General features: G+C 37.1%; 1 protein-coding gene across 1 annotated transcript in view; it reads left to right on the forward strand.

Moving 5' to 3' along the window:
* The window catches only part of LOC103250063 (RNA-binding protein with multiple splicing), a 117,519-nt gene that overhangs the window by 86,918 nt on the left and 13,017 nt on the right, over nucleotides 1-17,584 (forward strand). The window contains exons 3-5 of the mRNA XM_021707833.1: nucleotides 127-204; nucleotides 3,291-3,329; nucleotides 4,539-4,601. Of these exons, the coding sequence (XP_021563508.1) occupies nucleotides 127-204; nucleotides 3,291-3,329; nucleotides 4,539-4,601 (180 nt within the window). The remainder of the gene's footprint in view (nucleotides 1-126; nucleotides 205-3,290; nucleotides 3,330-4,538; nucleotides 4,602-17,584) is intronic.

Raw genomic sequence — 17,584 nt, forward strand, 5'->3', positions numbered from 1 at the left:
ATAGCAAGAGCATGAATTAGGTATGAGTCATAAATTATTTGGAGAAATATATTTTTTAGATTGTAGGTGAGAGGTATTCTTTGGAGAGTTCACACCCTTGATCACTTCTTAAATTTATTTTTCCAGGTCCGGACCCTATTTGTCAGCGGTCTTCCTCTGGATATCAAACCTCGGGAGCTCTATCTGCTTTTCAGACCATTTAAGGTATTTTTTTTTAATCTTTCAGAAGTTGTAAAACGAGACAGAATGAATCCTGCATTGGGGCTTTTTGGAGGAAGAAATGAAATATCTGAGAAAGCACTTTGTAAAGTGATGTTTTTAAAAGTTTAGTGGGTAAAGGATTTTTAACAAATGAGTTCTAATGTACAGTCTCACTTAGGATAATAGACTGAAACTGCCTTTGGAACTCCAGCAGCCAAGTTTCTTCTCTTACTGATGGGAACATGCAACTGGTTCCTATTATCTATTTCTTACAGAGTAGTCTTTGTATCCTTGTTTGCCCTACTACAGTTGGTGATACACTTCTGAGTACTGAGCACCAAAAAATTATAAATTACATGTTGCATATTTATATTTCAAATGCAATAATATAAGTCAAGACCTATCGCTAGGTGCTTTCCTTATTAACTGAAAACAGTGCTACTGATACTATGCTTTGGTAACATAAATAGGCTGTTATACACTAAGTTAAGAACCCAACCACTGTTAATTTTTCCATGGCAAAAGTGTTCTAAGTTTCAAACAATGTAAAACAAAACTTTAGGGATAATTTAGTTTTCATTGAGGGGAATATTTCTTGGTATCTAGTGAAATATTTAATGAATTGCCTGTCCTTCCTGACTGTGGAAATAAAATCACTCTAGAGATGTTTAATCTTACTAGGATTGAAAGTTTAAATGGAATTTAGACTAAAGCTAAAATAACCATGCTGCCAAGAAGAAACCTTGAAGGTTGGTCTTGGAGGATAGGAGAAAGCTGGAATTGGTCAGAACATAGGCCTGGAAGGCATAGTGAATTCAGGGCTTGTGTCCAGGACATGTGAGTTGATCATTGTGGATGTGTTAGCTGCAGTGCCTGGCAGAAAATGCACTTATGATTAGGTGATGGACAATCTTGATATGTGGTTAAAGATCCATCCTTGCTGAAGCAGGGTCCCAGCTAGAGAGGCATGACAGATTGAGGGACAGGATTCGGATATGACAGCTGAAAATGCTTGGGTTGGTAAGGAGGAAGGAGGGTTGGGAGGGGCAGCCAGCTACAACCAACAAAGATAAAATAGTCTAACTTATGTGCCAAGGAAGCACCATGTAATAATGGACATAACTCTGTCTGACAGCCGTCTCCTTAATGCAGCAGTGATGATGACAGCACAGAGGGAAATAGAGAGTGTAAGTGCAAGGTCATCTGAGAGGAAGTGGGAAAGGAAGAGAAGGTGTTGTGGAGAGAATGCCAACTTTTTAGAATTTCCTGAGTTTCTTCTGTAGGGTTGCAGTTTTGTAAAAGGGACAGTTTTCTGTTGCTGTAATAGAATGGTGACTTTTTGAAGCGAATTACTCATTTTATTGGATAAAATACTGTTGTTGTTTTTTTAATGGGAGAATGAGATTCAGCCAGCAATCCCCTTACATGAAGTATCTTAATTAAGTCTCATCGCAGTCCTTTAAAGGGGGTTAGCCTCATTTTTTTCAAATAAGGAAAATGAAACTTGGAACAACTGAATAAATTGCGCTCAAGTTTACGCACATAATAAATGACAGCCAGAATCCAAACTCAAGCATTCTAACTCGGCCACCCGTTTTGAACTATTATGTTATACTGCTTCTCTGTTTGTGACTTGAGAACATAGTATATCCCTACCATGGTGTTTCACTTGAGTGAAATATCCATTTGTCCTTTGCCTTCTAGTTCTTTAGGGTGTTTAAACCTCCAGGTTTTTCAGAAGAGAGCACCTTGAAAAAAGGAAGAGGCAGAGCTGTGAATCATGACCTCTCTGGCCATAAGAGCTCAAGGCTTTTGAGGTATAATGTTTATAGTAGCTAATTGGTAACATAGTTCTCTGCTGGGAAGATGTAAGGATGAATCAATCTCAGCACCCTGCCCAGAAACCTCAATGCTAAAGTCAGGACCCTGGTACATTCCTGACAACCTTCTTTTAATTAAAGTCCCTGGAGGCTGAGCGGAGTCTGCAAATCTGTCTCTTCACTGATATGTGTAGTGGTCAGTCATGTCAAGTGATGTTTTTTCGTCTTTGTGCCATCCATCAGTGCAAGCCACTAGCTATTGATTATTTTCAGAAATAAACACACTTTGTTACCCTTATTCTGAGGAGCCAGGAGGGATGAAGAGAGGAAATGAAAGGGGTTGTTTCTGTTTTCTTTGAGGATGAGCTGAAGTGAAAACCTAATGGAATTTTTGCTTGTCCCAATCAGAATTCCAGCATGAAAACTGGGTGTTTCAATAACTAAAAGAGCTAATAAAATGTAGTATCACTGTCCCCTTAACCTTTTCTGGCAGTTTTGACAATTTGATCAACAAGTTCTACCTACTGTATTCTTAATGTTTCATTGTTCAGTGTATGACCAAGTCAGCACATGCTGTGACCTTCCTATCTTATCAGATTTACCCCATTCCCATGCCTACTTCTTTTTTTCTTCTTCTTTTTTTGAGTTGGCGTCTTGGAGCCTCACTCTGTCGCCCAGACTGGAGTGCAGTGGCCGCTCCCGGCCACCGCAACCTTGACCTGCTGGGCTCCGGCAATCCTTCCGCCTCAGCCTTCCGAGTAGCTGGAATTAGAGGCATGCGCTACCACACCCGGCTGATTTTTTTATTTATTGTAGAGATGGGGTCTCGAACCCGCGGGCTCAGGCAATCCACTCACCTCAGTCTCCCAAAGGCGCAGGATTACAGGCTGAGCCACCGAGCCCAGCTCCCTTGCCTACTTCTGTACCTACCCTATTCTTGTCTAGACTAAGGGATTAAAAATAGATCTGCTGTTGACAGAGATGCCCATTTTCCTCCCATTGCTTAATTTCTTGAGAATAATAGAAGGGAGAGAAATACATGCAGATACATAGCTTGCAGGGTTTGACTTTTTTCCTTAGACCTCAAGAGTGCAAACAGGTATCTGTGCACATGAACATAAATGTGTACAATTTGTTTTCCCAGTTAACCTTGGGGACATTTGTGAGAGGAGCTAGATAGTAGTTATAGAGGACTTATTTTTATTTGAGTAAGGTGATATTGCAATTACTTTTTCTTTTTTTGCTAAACTTGGTTTTCTTTATTTTCAGGGCTATGAGGGTTCTCTTATAAAGCTCACATCTAAACAGGTAAGAGTTTTAAACTTGGATGTAAAAGAGTACTTTTTTACTTTGTTCAGGAATGTTGCTAGAGCTTGACGTTCTTTTTTTATTCCTATTAGGATTTGGGGTTTTTGTGTGTGTGTGTGTGTGTGTGTGTATCTTTAAAATTAAGAGTGATTGATTAGGAATTAACACAGGAAAATGATTCATACTTGTATAGTCTTCAGCTAGAATTTCTGGGACTGTCCCAAAGGCAGGCAAACACAGAGCATCCAGTATAGTGTAGTCAGATTTATTTGCATGTTCAAAGGAAATGATGGTTTATTATCTAAATTCACTTTTATTTCTAATTCTTTCCTGTTTCTTGTTATGAGGTTAAATGGGGAAATTTTACAATCAATTTGAATATCAAATGCCAAAGAATCATGCTGTCTTTCAAACCTCTAAACAGGCAGCATCCTAAGTCTAGAATGAAGCATTGAAATGAAAGTACAGAATGGTGGTAGTAATCCATGACTCTGATAGTTCCTACAAGCTTCTTAGAGATTTTAGATATATATATTTAAGATGAACACCTGGCATACCTCTCCAATCAGTGTTCATCTGTCTTATCAGAAATAAATGCTGTTGCAGGTCCTTCAGGACTGAAAGATAGAGTCCAAAGGGATTATGACCCCTTATTATTCACTTTGAACAGCGTAGTTAACATGCCTAATTGAACACAGGATTTTTTAAGGCATCCTTTGGGATTTACGATGGAAATGTTCACTTTGTAATTTTGGTCATGCAGTGAGAATACAGGGGTTTTATCATTGTGTTATTGTATTCCTTGCACTTACAGTGTACCAAAAGGTGATTCGTTCTCTTTCCATTTTAAAAGATGAAGAAACTGAGGTACAGTGAATTTGATTTAGGAAAATAGAGCCTCTCCAACCCAAGTTTTCCTCTATTCCCTTGTTCACTGCTGTTCACCTTCCAACCACTTCTAGATTTTTTTGTGATTCTCTAAATCCCCGGCTGTGCCCTTGAAGAACTACCCTCACCATCCCTTTGATTCATGTTAGAAATTTGGCTAAGCCACTGAGTCATGATTCTTCGGGACTGGCTTTCTTACTTCTACCCATTGCCTGTGGTCATTTCTTTGTCTTAGCTCTTCAGTTTGACATCACTCTTGACCAAGAAAAATAGACATCCTCTGATTTTTTTTTTCCTTCATATTTCTCTTTCTTTCCTCAGCCCGTAGGTTTTGTCAGTTTTGACAGTCGCTCTGAAGCAGAAGCTGCAAAGAATGCTTTGAATGTAAGTACTAATGATGTGATTGTAGGGGATTTCCTTATGAGGTGGTGGGAAGTCATAGAATCTCTTTGGATAGGAAATCAAGTGGAGGGATTGCTTAATCTAACAGGAAGGGATTCATCAATTTAATTAGCTTTCTAAAGAGCTTTTCCAAAATTGTGATCAGGTGTGCAAATTATTAAATAACACTCTGTTTTTGATAGCTTTTGCTGAAAAGCCCAAAATATCTGATATCTGGTGATGCGGCTCTTAGGTGTACAGGTGTATTTTCTCTACAGAGGATATGATCGAGAGATTAGCTTGGTTATCATACTCTAAATGGCTAAGCCCAGAATAGATCAAAATCTTGGCCTTTCTTACCTTACCTTGTGAACTTTTCCTCTGGTATGTGACTGTTGTTTTGTTTTTTTTTAAACAGGTATAGATTTTATTTTGGGTAATTAATAATTTGCATGCAAGTCTTCTCTGAAAGACATTCTGCTTTGTAATATAATAAATTATAGTCAATTGTAATTGAGTAGAGTCATCAGTATTTGGTTTGTAGGGTTTTTTGTCTGCCATGTTTTGAGACTGACTGGCATTATTTTAGTAAATATTTTTTCTCCTCACTATGTTGAGGGAACTAAGTCTAGGGAAGGTGAAAGGAAGCAGAATTTAGTTTCACATCCTGAGGACTGATCCTCAGGTGAGGGGTCTCAGTGAAGTCTGGCTCCATCAAGCTCTGAGCAGTTGGCCTAAGCAGCTATGAATAGTGTTGATTAAAGCACTCAGAGTGTTTATGGTGCTTCCAAGAAGGCAAGTGGCCACTTGACTGATTGCAATACAGTTGCCAGTGTGTAGGCTTCTGGGAACTTGTCACTGGCTTTTGTGTTGCTGTGGTACCTGCAGGTGCCAGCTGCTCCTCTGAGTAGACCATGGAAGGGTGCTGTTGGAGAGACTTGATACTCTGATGACTTGGAGGCCGAGGGGAAGTCTTTACATGAGTCTGTTTACTTTGTATAATGGTGTCACTGTGACACAAACTTGAAAAGTTTCTAGACTATGAAACCAAAAATCTGTACACTCTCAGAAGTTGTTTTTGTTGGTTTTTTATGTAAAGCACATAGGAACGTCGTTGGTCAGGAAAAATGTCTCCTCATTGTTTCTCTCCTATAGAACAAAGTGTAAATCAGTTATTTATTAAACTCAATGGTACACACTAAAGTATGTTGTGTAATTGAATGTTTTAAAATTGTTTTGCGATTTTTGCATTACACAGATAAAACCAGAATTTTCTCAACGTCATGTAATTATAAACTTAAACCACAAATTCTACTTAAGCAATACCAGATGGGTGTTGTTCTAAATGCAAAAATATTCTGAGTCCTTGAAAGTTACATTAGGTGAAGTTTTCACCATGTTCTTTTCATTGTTCTTATAAAGGAAGTAACATGCAATTGAAGCTTGTTCACAGAATGGGCTCTCATTGCTTACTTTATTTCTGTTGTGTGTATAAAGATGCTACTGGTTCAGTGTCTGAAGAACAAAAAAGCTTTTATAGTGACTTCTCTCATCTAACTAAGGCAACATTTTCTTAGGTACTAGGTTTTTTTTTTTTAAGATAACTGAAATTTATATTTTTAAATGTTTACGTCATAATAGTTAGAAATTGTGTTTCCTTGCCATACGTGAGTACAGCAAACATAATTTCAGTTTTTCTTGGTGCCTGAAGATTATCATTACAAATAGCAGGTATTGAACCTATTATTATTAACAGTGATACGTATTTAAGCCTGTTTTCCCCTAAGCTAACTTGCCCCAGACGACTGTGTTTTCTGATCCTGAGGTCTGATTTTAGGCTGTTCTCCTTGCACCCAGCTCACCCTTCTTTTCACTGGTAGCACGCCTTTCTTTAGTAGCATCTTCTCCCGTAATCATTATGCTGTTTGCTATTCATGTATTAAAATCTTGGGAAGAGCCCCCAAATAAAACAGGTCTAATTCTGGTCTGTTTTGTGGAGTTAAGGGGAACTTTTCATAATTACCTATGGAGCAGTAAGCCTGGGCTTTCTGCTGCTCCAGGGTTGACTTGTGTAGGGCATTTACTGAGCTCCTGGCTGATCTCTTTCTTGACATTTTCAACTTTTAAATGTAAAGTATTAGAGGTCCTGTGTTCCTTAGAAATCTTCCTAATGTTATAGTTAGGGAAGCAGACCTGGAGAGGACAGGTGATTGAGTCAGCAAGTGTAGGTTTAGAGCTGCAAGTAGGAAGCTACTAAAAGTAAGCCTCCTACAGCTCAGTTCTGTCCATTTTATACAACATCTTGTTGCTTGCTTTATACAAGGAATGTTTCTGCATTTTTGCTGGTGGCAGTGACAGACTATTAAATTCACACTGTCCAGGACAAATGACCATGATAAAGTTTGATATGTGACCGTGGAGAGTATCTTCTCTCTGCAGAGAAAATGGGCCCATTCAAGGCAGTACACTTAGTCATGAAGCTAACAGTTATCTTCTCTGTGATCTAACATATTAGGCTCTTTTCAGGGTCATCTTTTCTAATTGATGCATTAAAAACATATGCCACACATAGCCATTACAAAATTTTCCTGTCATGTCTTTTGTCTGTGCTTCTCTTAAGAGCTTTTTTTCAACATTCATTCGGAGAGTGAGTTCTGTGTTGTTTTATCATATTCTACTATTGAGAAACTTAAATCTCAATCCAGAAAATTTCTCTATGTAGAATAGTTTATGGTGTTATGAACCACTTCTCCATGTTTGGTGCTTCTCTTTCTGTTATTATTTTTCTGTCTTGATTACTGTCTGGTTCAGTTCTTAGTATTAATAATACTCTTTTCCCAAAATGACTTTTTTAAAAAAATCCATTTATTTTCTTCATTTTTGAACTAGGCTTCAGTTAACTTGATAATTTAATGGAAAAACATGCTCAGAATGAATTAAGAGGTAATGCTGAACTTTTATCGGGGGTTACTGAAACTTTCTAAGGTAAATACAGTGTGTTTTGTTTTTATTACAAAAACTTCCAAGTTAAGCTAATAATAATCCAAACCCAGACTTCTTTTCAGGTTATCTATGGTTCCATTAATCTACATGATTAGAAAGCCCATTCATTCTTTAACCTGACAGCAAAATATCTGACCTATTATTCATCCTTTGCACGTATTTATAATTTCTGTGTAGTTTTAAAATTTCTGAGCGAATGGAAAGGAGTGCTGAAAATTAAAAATATCTAATTATTTTTCAGACTTGTTTATAATTTCAGAAAGTAAGTCAAATACACTGATACTGGAAGTTACCTTGGTTTAGGGGAAATTCTGACTTCTGAAAATTTTTAAAAGGAACACAAGAAGCAGAACCAATCTAGGGCTAAAGATTCTGTGAAGATGGAGGAATGAGAATGATCCATCTCTGGCTATTCCCAGCAAATGTGAGAGGCTCAAATTGTTGTCTAGTAGAAATCTTGTTTTAATAAATAAGGGTGACTTGCAATTAACCTTCAGATCAGATCAACAGGCTTATGCAGAATCCCCAGCTTGTGTGTAACTCCATAACAGGCCAATCTTGTCTTGCTGGTGTTTGGAAATTGCTCACTTTGAGGGGTGGGGGCAAGAGTTCGAAGCCACTTATTGGGTACAGTGATCACTGTTTAGGAAAGGAGAATGCCTGAAGCCCAGTCCCAACTAGTATGCAATATGCCCATTTAACAAACATGCACCTATACTCCCTCAATCTAAATTTTAAAAAAAAAATTGTTTTAAGTACTTTGTAAACTCTTTAGTATATGTGCCAATCATATGATATCTTTCCTCCCTAATTCTGATCGTTGTTAGTGTGCTAGGTTCCATCTTAGACTCTATTGTAAATTATTATGTGAGAACTAGTGAAGTCTGAAGAGCCTTAGCTGGGCATGGTGGCACATGCCTGTGGTGCCAGCTACTTGGGAGACTGAGGCAAGACGATCACTTTAGCCCAGAAAGTTGAGACTGTGGTGAGTTAATGATCACACCACTGCACTCCAGCCAAAGTTACAGAATTGAGATCCAAAAAAAGCAGATTTTAAGATTTGCCATTTTAACAATTTTTGAGTTACAATTTTGTGACATTAATTACATTCACAATTTTGTGCAACCATTACCACTATCTATTTCTACAACTTTTTCAACAACCCAAGTAAAAACTCTGTAACCATTAAACAATAAATACCTCCCTTCCCCCAGCCCCTGGTAGCCTCTAATCTACTTAACTTTCCCTGTGAATTTGCCTATTCTAAATGTTGAAATGTTTATCCTTTCATTTTTGTCTTGTTCTTAGCATAATATTTTTGAAGTTCATGTATGTTGTGACATTTATCAGAATATAATCCCTTTTTATACCTGAATACAATTTTGTATGAATATATGTTTTGTTTATACATTCATCTGTTGATGGGCACTTATATGTTTCCACTTTTGGCTATTGTGAATCATACTACAAAGAATATTGGTGTGTAAGTATTATTTGTTTGAGTCCCTGTTTTCAATTACTTTGGGTATATACCTAGGAGTGTAATATCTGGATCATATGAAAATCGTATGTTTAGTTTTCTGTTCAGTTTATAACTGGTTTCATAGTAGTTATACTATTTTACATTCCTCCCAACAATGTATGAAGGTTATAATTTCTCCATATGCTCACCAATACTTGTTCTGTTGTTAAAATTATAACCATCCTAGTAGATATGCAGTGATCATTGGGTTCTTGCTAAATGCCTTTGATTTTTAATAGTAGATTTGAGTTCTTAGGAATCCCATATGACTTAAGATGTTTCTATTAACAGAGACTATTAACATTTCTTTTCTGCAATGGCAGTTCTGATTAATGGAACGGTCTTATCCTTAAACAGTTTGTTTATCTGTTAATATATAACAGAAGGGAGAAAATTCAATGTTCATGTGATTAATTTAGTAAGACTTGAAGGGAAGGTATTTTCTCAAGGTCTAAACAGATTTTAGAATAAAGAGTTGAAAAAGCAGTTTTGTTTTGAAGAGAAGAAAGGTGACTGTCACATAGACTTCCAATGCAAAGAAGTCTTAATAAGGAAAAAACTGTGAGGAACTAAGAATATATTGCATATTACATTATTTCTTGATTAGTGAAAAAATTTGATTTAGTGGTATTTGCAATAAAAAGAATTTTTTATAAATAGTTAATAATTTGTAAGAAAACATTTAGTGTTTGATAGTGTCAGGTGTTGAAAAAACAACTGATATAAGGAAAACTTAGCCTTTTTCATCTTCATTAATCCCTGGCATTCAAATAAAATAACACTACAGTTATTTATATTACAGTGATTGCAGCCTTACCCATAATTTCAGTTGTGTTAAATAGCTTAAGCTCTTCAAGTTCTTTACAGTTAGATAAAATTAATTCATTAGTTGTGTACCAGGTTTCTAATCTGTGAAATGGGAGTACTGTTCACTTCCAAAGCGTTAAAGGGAACTTGCCAAGCAAAAACATTTGCAAATGCTCAATACTTATACCTGTACTATGAATATACTTTCTTAGATAGAGTCAAAAGATAGAGCTGTAAAGTACCAATACAAAGAGGGACCCCAGAGCAGCTGAGACATTTTGACTTTCGTTAGATAGATACCTGAATGAGTCTATTTCCTGTGTCATGGGTTTTCCTGACAGCTTGTGCAAGTTAGGACTTGATCTTAATATTTGTACAGCTTATGAGTTAGGTGAATTATTTCCACTAAACAAAGCCCTTTACAAATACAGGCATCCAGATGGCCTTTCGAAGCTTTCCCAACCCCACTAGGCACTGTTTCAATATATTTCTTATCAGTTTTGAAACTTTCTTCCTGAGTTTGTTTTAGCCTCAGAGTGGTTGCAGAGGCCCAGTTAGTGAGATCCCAGCTGGGACTTTTGGATGGGAAATATTCAGGACTGCCAGATGAGATCATGAGCCTGATCTAGTGTTTATCTGTTAAATCTGTTTATAACTGCTCACTCTTGACTTGCAGACTTTTAAGGCAGCCATTTGATATCACTAGGTTGTGGACTAGGCTTGTGCCAGTGTAGGGCTGCCATGATGCGGGGCAGTTGGGACTTTCTCTTTTTCTCAACTGTATGCATGCACTTTTGGGCTTGACAATTCAAACCAGTGAGCCTCCATTCCCCCCAGAGAAATTTGAAATAGATTTACCACAAAAGACATACCACCACCAAAAGTGACTCATAACCCAAGTACAATTTTAAAATAAGGCACTAGTTAGCAAGTGCCCAGGGTGTGATTATTTAGTTAGAATCTGTCCAGTTTTTTTTTTTTTTTTTCTGTGCTCCGCTATCATTATGGTGGCCTGCATTTTTGGCTTGCTGTAAAACCTAGCAGATAAGTTTAAAGTTACTTTGAAAAAACAAGTGATGATGCATTTCATTTAGGCATGGAGAATTTGTTAAATTCTCAATTAACAAGAAAGGAGTAAGTGGGTTATTTGAATGTATTTAGCATTTACATAGGAAACTGGAAAATAGAACTACTAGTTAAAGAAATTCTCAGGAAGTTTGAAGAAGGAAAAGTAGCCATAGACATTAAAAGCATCTTTTCCCTGGGAAAATAGGAAGAACCACAGTTTCTCACATACAAACCAGTGAATATTCCTATGACAAGTATTTGTGGAAATCTTAAGTTCACCCAGCTCTTCTTCTCTTCTTCTCTAGATAAAATAATTCATCAGATAATTACTATGTGAAATTGCTCTCAGAATTTTCATTGTGGCCTTTTTTGGCAATCCATCCGCCTCAACATTTCAAGTAATGGAACTACAGGCGTGCACTACCACGCCTGGCTAATTTTATGATTTATTGTAGAAATGAGGTCTTGCCAGGTTGCCCAGGCTGGTCTCGAATGCCTGGGCTCAGGCAAGCCTCTCTCCTTGGCCTCCCCAAAGTGCTGTGATTACAGGCTTGAGCCACCACACCTGGTCTTAAAATTACATTATTTTAAAACTCATGTCATTTTAAAAAGAGTATCTCATTTGACCTTGCCCTTTCTCCAGGGTTCTTCAAGTATTTCAGAAAATGCTAAGAATCTTATTTGCCTGTATTGTACATGTAAATATAGTTAGGGTCTGTGGCATTTGAAATACAGAGAGTGAGTTATTTGCTAGGATTTGTTTTGCTGTTATTATGCCAAGCCAGTTTTAGAACTAAAAAGTTTTAATGTCTTGAATCTTGGATATCCTCGTTACTGATTGTTCTGCAGGCAGCACATTTTGGCGCCTTCAGTCACTGTCTTTGTTGTTCTCTTTTACTGTTTAGTGAATGATCATACTATCACAATGACTTGGGGCTCCAGAGCTCCCTTTCATACACTTGCTTAATGTTTCTGATGTCTATAAGGATTTGAACTTTTGCTCCACAAAGCCAAAACCCTTGGTCTTACTCTGTAATAGGAATGCATTAGAACATTTTAAAGTTTTGGCGAGTAAAGTGGGGATGGGACTTGGCACCCTCCTCAAAGTGGAATAGGGTGTTTTGACAAGACATTAAATATTAATTATTATACTCTTATTTCCTTACAAATATATATAGTATGAGGTGTTTTCTTTCTTTATAATTAAATATAAGCACTTTTGCTATTTTCATTGGCATTTAATAATTATTACACAAATACATTAAAAAATGTAATGAGAAAACCACAGATAATCAAAGATTTGTTTTAATGTGTAAAATAAGCAGGGTAGAAAAAAATAGAGTAAATGTTTATAGAATATGAAAAATACATATGTAATGCATAATAAATATGGGAATAGGAGGAATAAGATATAAAAACAAGTAGTACTAGTGAACGTGATTAGACTGACTAATCTAGAATATGAAAGATAGAAATCTCTCAAAACTAAAATGTATAGAAAAATGGACTATTACGTATATTTTTAAGACTAAAATTTCTCTTCTAAATATTTTTTTTGAGTTGGAGTCTTACTCTGTTACCCAGGCTGTATTGCAGTGGCATGCTCACGGCCACCGCAGCCTCGACCTGCTGGGCTCAGGCAATCCTTCTGCCTCAGCCTTCCAAGTAGCTGGAACTACGGCACACGCTACCATGCCTGGCTAATTTTTTGATTTATTTTAGAGATGAGGTCTTGCCAAGTTGCCCAGACTGGTGTCAAACCCCTAGACGTAAGCAATCCTCTCACCTGGGCCTCCTAAAGTGCTGGGATTATAGGCTTGAGCCACTGCACCTGGCCTTTAAAAATTTAGTATTAAGTTTCAGTAGAGAACATTTTGAAAAACTAAATGGTGCTGGTTGTTGCATAAGAAGATATAAGTTTTTCTGGGTTTTTATGTTTATTGTGTGGCAAATTAATTTTTACATTAATATTTTAAGATTAAGAGGTAAAAATTTTCCTAGACAAGCAGCTAGATAGAAGATTTTTGGTTTAATTTTGAATTGGAGTCTCACTCTGTTGCACAGGGTTACACCACCATGCCTGGCTAAATTTTTGATTTATTGTACAGACAAGGTCTCGCCAAGTTGCCCAGGTTGGTCTTAAACCCACGGGCTCAGGCAATCCTCTCAAGTCTGCCTCCGAAAGTGCTGGGATTATGGGTATGAGCCACCATGTCTGGCAAGGGTACAAGATTTCTTTTGTTGCTCGTTTATTATTATTTTTTCCTTTTTTTTTTTTTTTTTTTTTGAGTTGGAGTCTTCTCTATCGTCGCCCAGGCTAGAGTGGAGTGGCAGCTTCAATTTGTTGGGCTCAAGCAGTCCTTCCGCCTCAGCCTTCCAAGTAACCGTAACTACAGGCGCGCGTTACCACTCCTGGCTAATTTTTTAAATTTTAATTGTAGAGATGAGATCTCGCCAAGTTGCCCAGGCTGTTCTCGAACCTCTGGGCTCTCAGGCAGTGCCCTCACCTCAGCCTCCCAAACCTCCCAAAGTGCTGGGATTACAGGCTTGAGCCACAACGCCTGTCTGGTAGAAGATTTCTAATGTAAACTAGTGACCAATGGTTCTCATCTATGTTGAATTTTTTAATACATTTTTCTCCTTTGTTTTCCTTGCAAGACATCAATCGTAAGTAAATACATGAATAAATGCACAGAGAACTTAAAGAATAAATTTGGAAACATGGGACATAATAAGTTTAGCTGGAAAGGAATTCACATTGTTATTTCATAACAAAGGAGCAAAAGCAAGTAGAGTATAACAGAATTATTTCTACATGTACTTTAAAAAATAGGAATAAAATGTAGTATCCATATAAAATAATTTCAGTTTAATTTTTCATAGCATTTTGTTATTTATTTGGAAGGCAAATGTAATGATGTCCAATTAAAAGAACTTGAATAGAAGGCAGAAAAGATTATTCAAGGTTACAGGTCATAGATACACCTCTATGGAAAAAACAAATAACCAGGTTGGGAGAGCGAATCTGGCTCTTTACACATCTTAGAACACTAAATAAACGAGTGACAAAACTAATGGAGGAAAGACTTTTAAGCTTAGGAATGAGCTAGGTAACTACTAGCAGGAAGATGTTAATAAAACTTCACTATGTTTCTTTGATTTACCTATAAGGGTGTTCACCAAATTCTGAAAACACTTAAAACTATTCTAAAAATTTTTTAAATTTAAAAATAATACACTGATATTAAAAACACTGTTGTCAGGTGTGGTGACTCATGCCTATAATTCCAGCACTTAGGAAGGCTGAGGCAAGAGGATTGCCTGAACCCAGGGGTTCAAGACCAGCCCAGGCCACTTGATGGGACCTTGTTTCCACAATTTAAAAAGTAACACTGTGTATCTGATGTATTAGGGTGGTTTTATGTATTTATGGATAACATTAAGTGTTGTTAGTGAGTTTGCACCTGTAAAAAGGCACTACATCTCTAAATTGAGGCTAAGAGGAGAACAGTTAAAGTGTATCTTTTCGATAACCACTTGTGGAGGTGTCAAACTGAACTGATTTAAGTCCAGGTTCTGCCACTTTAATGATTTGGGTCTCCTCTTTAAGCCTCAATTTTCCTCCTCTTACTGCGTTGTTGGTAATGACTTCCTCAAAGGGTAAGAGGATCAAATTAAATGAGGCAGATATTCTTATTTGTTTGTGTATTTGTTTTGAGTTGGAGTCTCACTCTGTTTGTTGCCCAGGCCAGAGTGCAGTGACATGCTCACAACCACTGCAGCCTCGACCTGCTGGGCTCAGGCCATCTTTCTTCCTCAGCCTTCCAAGAAGCTGGAAGGAACTACAGGCATGCACCATCACACCTGGCTAATTTTTCAACTTATTGTAGAGACGAGGTCTCACTGAGTTGCCCAGTCTGGTCTTGAATCTCTGAGCTCAGGCAGTCCTCTCGCCTCTGCCTCCCAAAGTGCTGGCATTATAGGTGTGAGCCATCGAGCTCAGCGAGATGGATATTTTTAAAGTCACTGGCACTCAATAAATGGTTAGAATGTTGAAGATGAATGTACTGATAACTGTCACAAACAAACAGGCTTTTATATTCCTAAAGTCTTCCTTCTTATAGACTGGTTTTAAAATAATTTTTGTGGAATCCCAAATTCCATTTGGTTCAGAGTATTTCTAAACATTGATTTATAATTGATGGTAAGTGGATTCATCTGTCCTTCCTGGAGCTCTTCGGAAAAACATGGTTGCAGTATTGTCCTTAATATTCTCAAGCATATAAATATTGTAAACCAAACAAGCACACCCTCATTTCTCTTTAATTCTACTTTGCTAGTTGTACACATCTCTTTTCATTTCAAATTCCCATTGAGTCTCTATTTTCAACAAAGATCCCAAATCCATTCATTATCATCTGTTTTATTTAGCAGCCAGTGAGATTCCTGAGAGTTTAGTGTAGACAATCCTTTTTGCAGAAAGGGAGAAATTCACCATCTGCTTCAACCTGGTTAGAACACCAGTAAGTGGTCTTCCAAGGATGCATTACAGTGGAAGAAGAAGACTGATTTAAGTTGCTTAGAATTGAGATAGGTTTTGCCTTACTTTGTTTTGGCTTCCTGTGCAGTATGGAAAGTATTTTGCAGTGAACTTCCTAAATTTGGACTTGACTGTTTATATTCTTTTTAACTATCTCATGCCTAAGCCCCAAATTCTTGGTTGGAAGAAACTTACAAGCCATTTGACAGTGTATGTTAGAGATTTTTTTAAAAAAATAGATTTGAGTAGCAAATTTGCCCTTTTTCTTTATTTATGTATTTTTACTGAATTCATTAGAATTTATTTTCCCACTCTTCATGGATTAATTTATCTGTAGTGGTGTTAGTAAATGACTTTATGGACCAATACATACTTTGCTGGTATGGATGACTCATTTTTATCCTCACTAAAGTTGAAGATATAAAGCGATTGACTTATAAAAATATTTTTATTTTAAAAAATGCAGACCAGGCTCGGTGGCTCAGCCTGTAATCCCAGCACTTTGGGAGGCCAAGGTGAGTGGATTGCCTGAGCCCGCGGGTTTGAGACCCGCCTGGGCAACTTGGCGAGACTGCATCTCTACAATAAATCAAAAATTAGCTGGACGTGGTAGCGCGCGCCTATAGTTCTAGCTACTTGGAAGGCTGAGGCAGAAGGATCGTCGGAGCCCAGCAGGTCAAGGCTGCGGTGGCCGAGAGCGGCCACTGCACTCCAGTCTGGGCAACAGAGTGAGACTCCAACTCAAAAAAAAAAAAAAAAAGCAATACAGCCTTTTCTTTCTGCAGAATTATTATTATCTGGCTATTCGGCTCAAAAATCAATAACTAGATCAAGATAGTGATAACTGTGGATTAAAAAAAGATTCACTGGAATGTACATGTTTTCTACTTCCTCTTGGTATTCTATGTCATTAACATTACCTAAATTTGGTTGTACACATACAGTGTGGTGCACACACAGTGTGGAAGACTTTGCTGGATCCTGTTGGAGAGGGTATTTATTACTAAAAAACTAGAGAGCAGAAACAGGGCTACAAAAATATACTCAGACGCCTATTATGGTCTATGTCTGATCTTTAAAAATGGTTTTGGAAAGTTTAGGAACTGGCTTTTTTCATTTGTAGAGTTTGTTTATGTGAGCACTGATACACCCCCTGCCCCCCGCCTCTTTTTTCCTCTGCACTGCCACTAATAAAAGCTCAAGTAAACTTTGCAGAATGATCCTTAAAACATATACAGAAAGTTAAAATGGATCCTCAAATGACCTAGCAAGCACTTAAGGTGAAGCTAAAAGAAAAGTGTGTTAAATGCGTTCTGTTAGCCTGCTTACCTCTCAAGTAGGACTTATTCTCCATATGCTTTTTTACATAGACAGAGACACACTTGATTTTTATAATTCTGAGTCATTATATTACAGTGTTGGTCTTTATATTACAGTTGTTAATCATTCAACATATCTTTGAGTTCATAAGGCATTTATATACACACATGCATCCATTGTCCAATTTTACTCAGTATATGCATAATATGTGTTGTATGCAAAAGCAGATCGATCTCCTTTTCAATAATTAGAAGATTCATGTGTAATTATGTATAATTAGTCCTAAAGAGCTGATACCATCCTTGACACACTAGTTTCAACACCAGTAACCCTTTATCTTTAAAAAACAAAACGCTTTTGTTTTTAAAAGGACCTGTATGGTCTTCTACTAATTGAGTATGAAATTAGTGTTTCAAGACTCATGCCTTCCCAGTTTAATCCTGGGTTTTATACTTTACAGAAGCCCTGTGAGCACATATGTGGCCTTTATGAATGACAGTGATGCACTCAATTTGCCATCATTAAGAAAAGATACTTAAATTGTGTATTTTTTTAGTTGTAATTGACAATAATTTTACACATAAACACCTTTTTTTTTTAAAGTGGTCTGAAGTTAATTTTTTAAAATTTTCTTATTTTTTAAATTTAATTTAGTTTAATTTTTTGTTTTGAGTTGGAGTCTCACTCTGTTGCGCAGACTGGAGTGCAGTGGCTGCTCCTGGCCAC

Source organism: Carlito syrichta, unplaced genomic scaffold (genome assembly GCF_000164805.1).
Source record: "Carlito syrichta isolate Samal-C Ts95f unplaced genomic scaffold, Tarsius_syrichta-2.0.1 Scaffold126464, whole genome shotgun sequence".
Classification (NCBI taxonomy): Eukaryota; Metazoa; Chordata; class Mammalia; order Primates; family Tarsiidae; genus Carlito; species Carlito syrichta.